The sequence below is a fragment of the Zingiber officinale genome, chromosome 2B (assembly GCF_018446385.1).
Source record: "Zingiber officinale cultivar Zhangliang chromosome 2B, Zo_v1.1, whole genome shotgun sequence".
Lineage (NCBI taxonomy): Eukaryota > Viridiplantae > Streptophyta > Magnoliopsida > Zingiberales > Zingiberaceae > Zingiber > Zingiber officinale.
The window spans coordinates 99,507,389-99,520,607 of NC_055989.1; the positions used below are offsets into that span (position 1 = coordinate 99,507,389).

The window sequence follows — 13,219 nt, forward strand, 5'->3', positions numbered from 1 at the left end:
TCATATATTCTGTCTTTATTCTATTAAACCTAAAATATTTTCCTTCTTAATATTTCTCGTCAAAATTTTAATTTAACATTTATTTCTTCATATATTTTATCTATCAAAATAATATCATCAACAAATAATATACATCACTGTACTCGATTGACTCAACTCGGCTCTTTTACCGCTCTAACCAAAAGCGTTTCTGTTTTTAGTGATTTCCATCGCATGGGATGGTCCCACAGCAGCGTATCGACCTTCCACGTCCTGAAACCAACGACTGCTCACTATTTGTCCGTTTATCATTGGAGGTTTTGCCAAAAGCATGTTTGGATCAAAGCATGGAAGCCAGCAGCGTTTCCTTAATTAATTAAATGCCTCTCTATTCCATTTATAAAGGATTCCCTTCCACGACCGTGGGGCGTGGGCTGGGAAGAGAACCCTCCCTCCTCGCCGCCGCTTCCTCCTCTCCCTCGACCGAAACGCTGACCAGCCGTCTCTCCTCGAGGAGGCCTTCTCTTACTTGTCTCGTCTCGTACGACCTCTATTGTTCGATCTGTTTACCATCTGGGTGCTGCGCCGGCGCATCGATGCCCTTCTTAGCAGAGGCGACTACGGCGGTAGTGCAGACGCTAGCTGAGCGGAGGGATCCGACGCAAAGGACTCTCCACCAACGTAATTTTCCGTTGTCGAAGGCGTGGGGATGCCAGCAGGCCGTTGGCTCCATGGGCGAGCACGGCGAAGGCAGGGGCGAGGGCGAGGGCGAGGGCGTGGGCGTCGGTGGCGGCGGCAGAACGCCCGAGGCAGAACGCGGAGCCTACAACAGCGGGATCGGAAAGATGAGAGAGACACTTCTGGTTCATCTTCGCAAGGAGATGGGACGGACCGAGCCGCTAGTTCCGCCGCCGCTACCCTATAGCCGGGAGCACGAAAAGGAAGCGGATCTCGAATCTTCGATGCCACTTGCTCCATCACCGTGGAATCTTAGGACGAGACGGAGGCGTGCACGGGCTTCGTCGGTGTTCCCGAGGCAATCGAGTGCGTCGCCGCCGGAGGCTGCAGAGAAGCGGCCGTCGCGTACGGATCGGAGGGAGAGGCCAAAGATCTCGGTGGCCCTCACCAGTGAGGAGATCGACGAGGACATTTATGCGGTGACGGGGTACAGGGCTCGCCGGCGGCCCCGAAGACGTCCTCACGTCGTCCAAAAGCAGCTCGATGTAAGTCCCCCTTTCTGATTCACACCATTTTCCTCTTTCTTCTCGAAAATTTTGGCTAAATTTTCCATATCGCCCATGGATCGATCCAAAGAACTGACTTTTACTAATTCGCTCCTTGTTTTATCTAATAAAAAAAATGGAGAAAAAGGTGATGAAACGTCCTGTTTCTTTTTCCAGTTGTTGCTCCCAGGCTCATGGCTATCACAGATCACTATCGAATCATACAGGGTCCCCGATTAGTGTTCATCCCTCTCCTCTTCTCTCCTCTGTATTGCGATCGGCTTTGATTCCACCGCAAAGGCTACTAATTTGTTGCTTCCGATCAAATTAAAGAGTTTAATTACTGAGCGCTCATCAGCAGTTAAACTAGCTCTGTGTCTGTCCTTGTTACGGTTAAAGAGAGTGTTGTGTTGAGGAATGCTTTATGACGACATTAAACTAGCTCTTCTCTTCTCTTCACTGGTACTTGTTACTTTCCAATGCTTTGTGCCTTTGACGAATGCATTCGGGTGTAAAATTGCAGGGCACCACTTGTCTGTACTGGTGCTTGCCAGTTTCCGTTGCTTTGATGAATGCATTAGGGTAAATGAGCTGCGCCGGCTTAAGTTTGTTTTTATTTACGTATTGAGTTTGTAAATTTTTATTAAGTTCAAGTCCAGCTTAAGTTTTTTAATTAAGCTCATTTAGCATGTTATTATTTTTATAAATTAACATTTCCTTAATATATAAAACTTATCTTTTTATTTTAAATATATTATAAATAATTTTAAATTATATTTTAGGTATTTAAATAAAAAATTTAAAATAAATTGGTAAAAAAAAAAAATCAAAAGGAAGGTTTTTTTATCTATATCTTCAAAATGACACCTCAAATATATTAAAAGCGTACTCACCCCTCATTCCATATTCAAAATACTCTTTAATTCAATGTCCGATCTAATCATAGGAGTATGAATTTTTAACCCAATCCGTGATCTAAAACCATCACACCATTTTTCTTAACAGAATTATTAAAAAAAATTAATTTATGTCATTTCCATTAGAGCCATCAATTTGTATTAGGTCTCTCAAATTAATTTAAAATTTTATCAACTCATAAAATTAAAATGGGTATAAACTGGTCAGTCAGTGCTAGTTACGAGTCCAGACGGGTTGGAAAAGAGCAAGTTAGTGTTGGTCCAGGTTGAGAAAAAGAAAAATGAAAACTTAAATAATTTATTAATGAAATGATTGATGATTTTTTTTGAAAACTATAGAGATGACGTGTAGGCACGGTGGATCGACGGTTGATTAATAGAAGACCTTTTCTTCTAAGAAGGAGTTTTTCTCTGATCCCGCGCACACGGAAACGATCCAATAAAATGTGAGTGCCTAAAAACCAAGGGGAGTCTCTGGCAAAGACCCTCTAACGCTCAAGTTAGTATAAATCCGAGCGGGTGAATGAAGAATAATATCAGATGTGTCCATGAGGATGAGTTTCAGATCCCTAGAAAGCGTGCCTTCCTCACGGAGAGAACTCCCTTTTTATATACAACATCACATAACCTTTACAATCATGAGGTGACAAAGTATGTCAGATGTTGTTAGATAAAGGGGAGGGTCCGGCCTAGGCAATATGCCATAATCGTCCGAGGAATCTTTCATTTACCTATACGTTTACCTCTTTTGTCATTTATAGTTTCTATTATCACTGAGGTTAATGAAGAAATATGCTGTTATAGGTGGTCGGTTGATGGGCGACAGGATGACCCCTGAAAAAGGTTCTAGAAGAATATTCTCTAACATATGGTTGATATTATGACAGGTTGTTAGGATGTTGTCTGCTGAATATATCTCGGTCGGTCCTTAAATTGACCGTCTGATTGGAATGTTGTCTGCTGAATATATCTCGATCGGTCCTTAAGCTAGCTACTTGATTGGGATGTTTAGTTGCATTTTACATAATCTATTCTGTTGTGTATTATACTGCATGAATCTTGCCCGACCATTAAGACCAGTCGCCTTTAATACCTACCTCAATCATTAAACTGTTTAGTTATATTCTACACAGCCTTGAGACATTCATTCGAAGAATGATATAATGCATTAGTCATGTTGGAAATCTACTTAAGAAATAATATAATACCCAGTGCTCTCGGGAAGTCCTTCTGATAACCCATGTTTCGCTGGAATCCCGTCCAGGTGGTAGTATGAGGATAAGTGATGCAGGCCTGGTAGTCCTTTTATCCACCCGAGCATATAATGGGCTACCAAGAGAAACATAACTATGTTCTGGGAGGTTTGGTTCTACATCATGCCTTTGCCTGACCGATTTTCTATACGGTCAGGGCGTATAAACTCGTCAAACTTTGTGACCGAACAGATATGCATGCACACTATCACCTAGAAATCAATTGGGCAACAGATAATCAAGGACGCCTGAGCGTGTACATGGGGACTCATACGAAGTAAGGAGTTTATAGCTTTCCCCTCGACCATACCTATGGTTGATCTTTTCTGGAGTGAGTCGGTCATTCTGGTGACACGTGAGGCCGACCGACCTCAATCTTGGTCACCTTGAGACCTGGCCACATTAAACTCCCTGGTTCGATCGTCTTAAGGGCTAACCGTCTCTTCTTGATCGGATTATAACTCAATTTGATTGAATCTAAGAACCTTAGCACTGGCTGATTAATCAAAGCCAGGTGAACGGATGCTATCCTTTCTCAAATGTGACTGCCACATCATCTTAACTTTGATTGCCCTTAGGGGTGAGCATCGGTCAGTTTGGTCCGATTTTACTCTACTACGGTTTGATTTTTTCGGTTTCAGTTTTGAAAATCTTTGATCCAAAACCAAACCATATTATTATGGTTCGGTCCAGTTTTTATTATATTACGGTCCGATTTATACAGTCGGTTATATACGATTTATATAATAAATTAAATTGATTTTGTGCGACTATAAATATTAATTTAGAGACCAAAGAAAAGTATCAATTTATTAAAATAATTATAAATTTAAAGTAATACTAAAATTTTGTTATCAGGTAACAATAAGTAAATATATAAATATATAATTTAATTGTGCTATTATATTACAAATGATTAGAGGCCTAATCCACTTGTATGACCCAATATCCATAAAAATCATATTTTAAGGAACATGGTCGATTCGGTTTATTCAATTTTTTGGGAGTCAAAACTGTAAACCGAACTGAATAACCAAATTTTAAAAAACTTAAATCGAAATCGGCCGAAACACCGAAAAAATCAAAAAAAAAAAACCGAAATTTTTCGATTCGGTCGGTTTTTTCAGTTTTAACTAAATTATGCCCACCCCTAATTGCCCCGTCACCTTGACTCTTAGTGTCACGTTATCTTCTAGATCCACTCATCATAACCTATATCAATTGAATTCTTAATTATAGAGATTATTTTATTTTATTTTTTGATAGGTTAGTCCACCTTGTAAGTATCTCATGGTAGTTTTAATGTGATCAACCAAGTAAAGTTAGGTTATATTGGTATTTAATCCTTGTGTCTAAGTGTACAGGAACTTAGGAGCACAGGAAGTCGAGCGAAACATGCAGCTAACGAGAAGGACGGTATGGGAGAGAGCCGACAGACTCGGTGCGTCCGAGGTATGAGGTGCTGCGGAAGAGTACGCGGGCGAATCAGAAGGAGGCGCGCGGCATTTCCGAGGAATGAGAAGCCAGAGTGAAAGTTTGCTTGAAGGCTAGAAAATGGGTTCAGGTGAGCCCTATTCCGGATGGCCGAAATCACCCAAGCGAGTGGAGCCAGAGCAGAAAACCCGGACCAATGCGAGCGGAATCGGAGCGGAGGGCTAGGATGGAAAGTCAACAAAATGTTGACTTTTTGAATCCGGGTGCCCGGAGCAGGATTTTATCCGGAACGCGATGTGGCACATTCCGTTGTGACAGGGATAAAAGTTTATCCCCCCAAGCGCCTGGAACCCTTCCAAACACCCCGACTAGGGCTATAAATATAGTTCTGATCCCAGAAACTAAAATAGAACACTTGTAATCATTTCTCTTTTGATTTAGCTTTCTGATCTAGTGCTTTAATTACTATAAAGAGACTTCTCCGCTTAAAGGAGAGTTTAGTGAGCTTTCAACTTCCTTGGATTAACAACCTCCCCTGTTGTAACCAAGTAAATCCTGCTATACCTCTTCCTTTTTAGTTTCTTATTTCTTTTATGTAAGTGTTGATTATTGTTAAACTATAAAGTCGAGAAAGGTATTTTTGTGTTTTTGTTGTGCAGGCTATTCACCTCCCTCTAGTCGATCTTCACAAGGGACCAATAAGTGATATCAGAGCCCAATAGCTTCAGGAGGAATAATCGTCGAATGAAGCACACAAGATGGCTGGACCGAGCATCTACCCACCAAAGTTCGAGGGGGAATTCGCGAGCTGGAAGAAAAGGATGGAGGTATTCTTTAAAACAGATTTCGATTTGCTTTTAATAATGAAATTGGGTTTTGTAGCACTTGAGGGTAAAGAAGAATACCAATAGATGAAGAAGGAGCAGGTCAACTTGTGGCAAACGGCAAAGCAGAGTTTCATCTTCTAAGTGTCTTACCGCCACAAGAAGTTAATCGGATCGGAGCCTACGAGTTAGCAAAGGAGCTTTGGGAGAAATTTCTAGAACTACACGAAGGGACCTCGGAAGTGAAACTCGCAAGACGAGATATTCTTAGGAACCAGATCAACAACATCAAATTAGAAGAAGAAGAAACAATTATACATCTTCACTCAAGAATAAAGGAAATCATCACCGGACTCACGAATCTCGGAGAAAAGGTAAGCAACCGAGATTCACTAAGGTACGCGCTTAATGCATTTTCTGGGACTACTGAATGGACATCATTAGTAGATGTCTATTATATATCTAAGAATCTAGAATCAAGTACTTTAGAAGAATTATTTTCAATATTTGAAGTCCATGAAACAAAATGTGCAGATCTGAAGGAGCCAAAGCACAATATTGCTTTAAAGGTAAAAATGGACGAAATGACACTAATGGTAAGAAAATTTAAAAAGTTATTTAAAACTAAGAAATTTAATCAAGTGTAGGGTACAAGAAGAAAAAGGAAAGTAAGATGCTACCACTGCAATGAAGAAGGGCATGTAAAAGATAACTGCTCAAAATCGAAGATCAAGGACAAGGAAAAGAACAAGAAGCCAACTCAAACCGACAAGCATAGAAATCTCAAAGTGACGTGGGATGAAATGTCGTCCAAATCGGAGATAGAAGCCCTCACCAGACTTGCGCTAGTGGTAAGTCACCAAGAAGACAAAGATGAAGCAAACTCATCCGAAATGAGCATCGAAAGTATCGATGAAGGGTGAGCCACATCAGAAGAAAGCAACACTTCAGGGGGAGTTTCATATTACAGGATCGACAAGGTAAGTCAGGTACGGTCTATTCCTCCTGACAAGTTATTTCAATTTGTAAAAATATTATCGAAAAATTGTGTAACCTAGAAAAAGAAAATAAGAAATTAAAATTAACCTTAGCTAGTTCTTGTTGATTAGAACTAAAATATAATATTTAAAAAATCGTGCATGCTAAAATAATCAAAATATTAGGAGATATAATAGTTTAAACTAACATTTTAAATACCATAATGGACAAATTAGGAAAATATCACAGAAATACATTCCTAAGAAATTTCTGATTAATCCTATAAGAAGGAGCCTATTTTTGGTTCCAAAATTATATTTAGATTAATTATTTTTGTGACTTTCAGATAGAAAGTTAAATATTTAATTTCTTTAAATGGCTTTGTCTAGAAAGTGGTTGTTGTTGTTGGCGCTACTCGGAATTCCGTTCTGTTTCCCCTGTACAAAAATTTGTACAAGCACAGAACTTTTCCTAGCAACCCATGTGCTTTTCAAAAGTTAAACTTGGATTGCAAACGAAACTTAACATTATTAATCCAAGTTCAACCCATGTGTTCATCAGAAGTTAAACCATATCACAGAAGTTGATTAAATATCTATTTCAAGGATGGGTTTCCAAGTCGTTGGCGAGGCACTCGACCTTCTTGGGTATGAGATCATCCACTACTTCCTAGTCAAAGCCTTTCAAAGAAATTAAATATTTAAACTCCTTACAGTAAACCCTAGGTTAAACTACAGAGACCTCAATCAAAGCACAATATCGCTAGCCTCTTGTGTTGGTACTTCAAGATCCATACAAAGGGAAAATAAACTAGTACACAGCGGAAACAATTAACTAGTTATGCCTTTCTTTGTATCTTAAAGACCTCTTGATCTTCTGCTGTATTCCCCTCCTCCTCTTGGACATCGTGTGGGCGATGATCTACCAAGACGCAAAAACCACCCAAGTCCTTCTTTCTTCCAATACTTTCGGCCACCAAGGGATCAAAGCTAGGAACACCACCTCTTGTTCTTCTTTCTTCCTTGCAACCCACCGGCCACAAGATGGTTGAAGCCTCTTGATGCCGCCGGCCTTAGGTGAGAAATCAAGGGGAGAATAAGAATATGAGGGGGGCCGGCCACAAGGAGAATAGAAGAGGAATAGAAATTGTGTAGATGATTATTTCCTCTAAGGCACCATCTATCCTCTTTTATAATCCTTGGTAATGGCTAGAAAGGAAATATTTTAACAACAATTAAAATCTCTCTTTTAAATTTCCTATTGTGGATGACTACAAAAGAAAAGTTTTAAAAATTAAAAATCCCTCTTTTAAACATTGTAGATAGCAACAAAAAGGAAAGATTTTTAAAATTAAAACCTCTCTTTTAAATCATGGTTACAAAAAATGAAAGTTTTAACAAAAATAAAATCTCTCTTTTAAACCATTGTAGATGGCTACAAAAGGAAAGATTTTTTAAATTTAAAACTCTCTTTTAAAACCATGTAGATGGCTTCAAAAAAGGAAAGTTTTTAAAATTTAAAATCTCTCTTTTAAAACATTGTAGATGACTACAAAAAGAAAGATTTAAAAAATTAAAAATTCATTTTTAAACCCATCTTGGCCGACCCCTTGCTTAGGCACCAAGCAAGGGGTGGCCGGGCCCTTGCTTGGGCACCAAGCAAGAATGTGGCAGGCCATAAGGATGACTTAGGTGGATGCGAGACTTTATACATAGAGACTGCAACAGAGACCTAGAGGAGGAATTGATTTTGGCCTCCTGATGAGCTTGAGCTTTTTGTGTTCGACCCGTACACCCAAATCAAGTTCATCAATAATAACTCATACCACTAAAGAGTTATTATTGAAATCTGCACCAATCCCATATTACATTATGAGCTCCTTCTTATCATGAGTGCGTTAATCTTCCTGTGTTTAAGATGTCGAATGTCCATTAATTAAATGAGTTACTGACAACTCACTTAATTAACATATAGCTCCAAGAATAGTACCACTCAACTTCATTATCATGTCGGAACTAAGTCCACCTGCAGGGTTTACATGACAATCCTTATGAGCTCCTCAAGGGGACATCATCATCCTAATAAATTGGACACAACTTCCTTTTATAATCAACAACACACCATATAAATAATATTATTTCCTAACTTATCGGGCCTATTGATTTAACAATAAATCTCACCCTTTGATAAATTAAAGAAATAAATACTAAGTACATGTACTTATTATTATATCGGGATTAAGAATATGCACATCCATAATAACAGAGGCTCTGTTATTTTATGCAGTCAGTATAAAAGGAACAACCTCAAATGGTATTGCTCAATACACACATAGTGTACTAGTGTAATTTTATAGTCAAGATAAACTAGTACCAAATTACACTACAACCATTCCAATGATTTATCCCAATCCATCTTAGTTGTGAGCTTCTATTTATAATTTATAAGGAATTGATAACATGATCTTCTGTGTGACACCACACACCATGTTATATACAATATAAATTAAATGGCAACTGCATTTAACTAAATGCAGACATTTGACCAATATGATTCTCATTTCAAAATAAATGTTTATACAAAAAGCTAGGCTTTTAGTATACATTCTAACAGTTGCTCCAATATCTAAGAAGGCCTAGTGCCTCACCACAGTTTGAAAACTAATTATTGAAATAAGTATTTAATTGATTAACTGTTAAGCAATTAGTTGTTATAAAAATACTTTCAATTGTTTGTCAAAATTTTTGTTAGAAATTATTTAAAAGTTAATTTTTTCAAGAACTTTATCACTTAACTGTAAGAAAATTTTCAAATGTTGAAATTTTCTGAATGTTAAGTTTCTTAGAAAATTTTTTTACGATAATTTTAACTTTATATGAAATTTTTTTTACCTTACATATGTTAAATTTTTTTTCGAAGCTTAAACTTTAATGTTTTTTTATTGTTGTTAAGTAGAATTTTTTAATGTACCCCATTTTTAATGTGATCAAAAGGGGGAGTAAGTATAGGGGGAGGGTAGTACAATTTTTAATTTTTATACTTACAAAAATATTATTTTATAACTGTTATTTTTTTATGGTTTTACCCTAACTTAACTTGGGGTTTGCTCATATCAAAAAGAGGGAGATTGTAAGTACCCCATGGTAGTTTTGATGTGATCAACCAAGTAAAGTTAGGTCATGTTGGTATTTAACTCATGTGTCTAAGTGTGTAGGAACTTAGGAGTACAGGAAGTTGACCGAAAGACGCAGCTAGCGAGAAAGACAGCACGGGAGAGAGCCGACGGTCTCGGTGAATCCGAGGTACAAGGTGCTGAAAAAGATTATGCAGGTGGACGAGAAGGAGGTGCGCGGCGTTTCCGAGAGACGAGAAGCCGGAGTGGAAGTTTGCTCGAAGACCATAAAATGGGTTCAGGTGAGCTCTATTCCGTATGACCGAAATTATCCAAGTAAGCGGAGCTGGAGCAGAAGACCCGGACCGATGTGAACAGAACCGGAGCGAAAGGCCAGGACGAAAAGTCAACAGAATGTTAATTTTCTGAATTTAGGCGCTTGGAGTAGGATTTTATCCGGAACACAATGTGGCGCGTTTCACTATGACGGGGATAAAAGTTTATCCCCCCAGGCCCCTGGAACCCTTCCAAGCTCCCCAACCAGGGCTATAAATACAGTCCTGGTCCCAGAAGCTAAAACAGAACATTTGTAATCATTTCTCTTTCGATTTAGCTTTCTGATCTAGTGCTTTAATTGCTGTAAAGAGGCTTCTCCACCTGAAAGAGAGTTTAGTGAGCTTTCAACTTCCTTGGATTAACAACCTCCCCAGTTGTAACCAAGTAAAACTCGTTGTACCTCTTCCTTTTTAGTTTCTTATTTCTTTTATGCAAGTGTTGATTATTATTAAACTATAAATTCGAGAAAGGTATTTTTGTATTTTTGTTGTGCATGCTATTCACCTCCCTTTAGTCGGTCGCCACAAGGGACCAACACACCTAACTTAAATCTATTTTGGGTTAGATTGGATTGAGGATTTTCCAGCCAACCAGGATAGTGGTCAGCCTATCCCACCTTTGCCCTGCTCTGTTAAATGATGAGTTCATTCTGGGTGAAAATTTTAAAGGTATAATTAAGGATTCAAGATTTAGAGGTTCTTAAAACAAAAAATAAAAAGTGAAATCACTATAGGGTTTAGCATACTTCAAATGGTGTACGTTGACAACCTAAGTTCGCACTCAAGTCAAATGGTTTAATTTGACAATCCAATAGGTTTAGGGTTTATGATTCATTACAATTTTCATAGTGTAGTTGCCCCATTAGAGTTGTTTTATACAAAATTATCACAATCTAAATGCATGAATTAAAACATAAATGGTAAGTACTTACAGTGATCTTCCACAGATCTGCAATCGGCGACAAAATGTGATCTTCAAAATTTCTGTCGGAAGAGTGATCACAAAATCAGAAAGCTCCCCGTAATTTCACAAACCAAATCCCACAGACTCGGATGTTCTCCCAGTCCTCTATATTCTTAGCACATGTTGTCTTTCTTCTTTTTTTTTTTCTCCGTGAATGATCCTTGGATGCATCTCTTATAAAGGGAAAATAACCCAGGGGTATAAGAGATAATTTGCCCCTAAGAAGTGGGCAACTGAGTTTTTCCCACGTTCCTATTTCCTACATCTCCCACTCGTCCAAAGTAAGTCACTAACACCAATTCATCCATGTTAGTCACTAAGACCAGTTAGTCACAAAGATTAAATAAGTCACATAGACTATTTGAGAGTTTAATCTCAAAGACTATATTAGAACATCCAATCCATTCTTAGAGAAAATGGTTCGTGCAACAGCAAGCACATTGAGTGATAATTGCTAAGAAGATTATTACACCTTACATAGCCGCTTTCTGAGCGATCAATGCTAACAAAGTTGTTTCACTTAGCCGCTCTTTCAAATAAATTAGAGACACACTCTTTATGACGCATAGCCTCTCTCTCCTGGTAGCACATAACCTTTATCCAGGATTCATCCAATCTCCTAGTGGCATAGCCATTATCTTGGAGATATCCATGTCTTGCTATTTACCCAAATTAAATAATCTTCATTTACATCAGTATGAATATCTCTAATCCCTTTTAATGACTATTATGCTAAGAGCATATTCATATTCAAATATTCACTATCATTTCTATAGATAACAAAAATGGGTCGGCCAGTGAATAACATCAAAAGATATAAATCTATTTAATCTTCCTTTTTAGCTAGAATCTATTCATTCTAATCAGTATCTTTTCTAGTTATGTTCCATAGACCGAATCATACATAGCCATAGGATACATACTAAAGTAGCAGACACTAATTAAAACTTTAAGTAAACAACTAAATAGTCACTAAAGACAAAAACTGAGATTAACTTATAATCTCAAAGGTCTCACATAGTAGAGAAACATGGATCCATTCTTCTACTACCTTTATTGTCGCAATAGCACATGTGGTATGAATACTATGCTACGATATTATTCTCTTTAATAAAAAGAGTGCATGTTTTCTTCAAATTTAATATCGTATAGATTTTGATCTAGACATACCTAATGTCTAACCCTGAATTCAACATATGAATTCCAATCTGGCTTTCAACAGGTTCAGTAAATAGTGAGTGCATTTACTTCGATCATTTTTAACACAAATGATCCTAACTTGACACAATTATCAAGGTGACCTTAACTTATGATCTATCTCTTTTCACAATTGTATGAGCTGTCCCCTAAGTAATAGTCTTGCTTCTATTTGTACTTAACAAACAGAAATGATTATCCTTGTGAGTGGACCAATCTCTACCTATCACATGCTCATTGAGATCTTATATGAATATAACAAAAATAACATATACACTGAATAAATTATGACAAATCACACAATCAAATCATAAAGTTTGATTATTATTTCAATTCTATTACATATTACGAAGTCCCAAAGACTTTATATATTCTTTAAATGACTCTCTAGTCAATGGCTAAGTAAAAGGATCTGCAAGCATAATACGTGTAGGGACATACTCAAGAATTACTTTTCTTTTAGCCACAATATCCCTCACAAAGTTATATTTTATCGCTATATACTTGCCTTTGTTGTAATATTTGGGATCCTTGGAAAAAGCTATTGCAGCTTGACTGTCATAGTAGACAGTTACTAGACTCTCACTGTCCTCAGCAATTTTCATATGCTTCAGAAACCTTCTCAACTAGATTGCTTCTTGCACGACCGCTGAACATGCCACAATATTCAGCTTCCATAGTCGACAAAGCTATACAAGCTTGTTTCTTGATGTTCCAAGAGATGACACAACCATTCAGCAAGAATGCATAGCTTGATGTAAATTTTCTATTATCCAGGTTCCCAGCCCAATCTGCATTTGAATAACCTTTTAGACTCATATATAATCCTTGAAAATAGAGATAATAATTTGTTGTCGCCTTTAGATATTTGAATATCCTTTTTACTGCCTTCCAATGTCTCAGTCCTGGGTTTGACTGGAAGTGACTGACTAAGCCAATAACATAGCAGATATCGAGACGGGTACACAACATAGTATACATCAAACTAACAATAGCACTGACA

At 37.7% G+C, this 13,219-nt stretch overlaps 1 protein-coding gene across 1 annotated transcript; it reads left to right on the top strand.

Moving 5' to 3' along the window:
- Positions 1-322: 322 nt before the first annotated feature.
- LOC122046495 lies at positions 323-1,661 on the top strand. Its single transcript, XM_042607216.1, has 2 exons — positions 323-1,202; positions 1,380-1,661. The coding sequence occupies exons 1-2, from the start codon at positions 360-362 to the stop codon at positions 1,440-1,442; spliced, it is 906 nt and encodes a 301-aa protein (XP_042463150.1). The 5' UTR covers positions 323-359; the 3' UTR covers positions 1,443-1,661.
- The last annotated feature ends 11,558 nt before the right edge of the window (positions 1,662-13,219 follow it).

Excerpts from the sequence above, each read along its gene's own strand:
- LOC122046495 (XM_042607216.1), top strand. The coding sequence starts at position 360 with ATGCCTCTCTATTCCATTTATAAAGGATTCCCTTCCACGACCGTGGGG. Across the intron at positions 1,203-1,379 it reads TCGTCCAAAAGCAGCTCGAT|TTGTTGCTCCCAGGCTCATG; the intron begins GTAAGTCCCCCT and ends TTCTTTTTCCAG.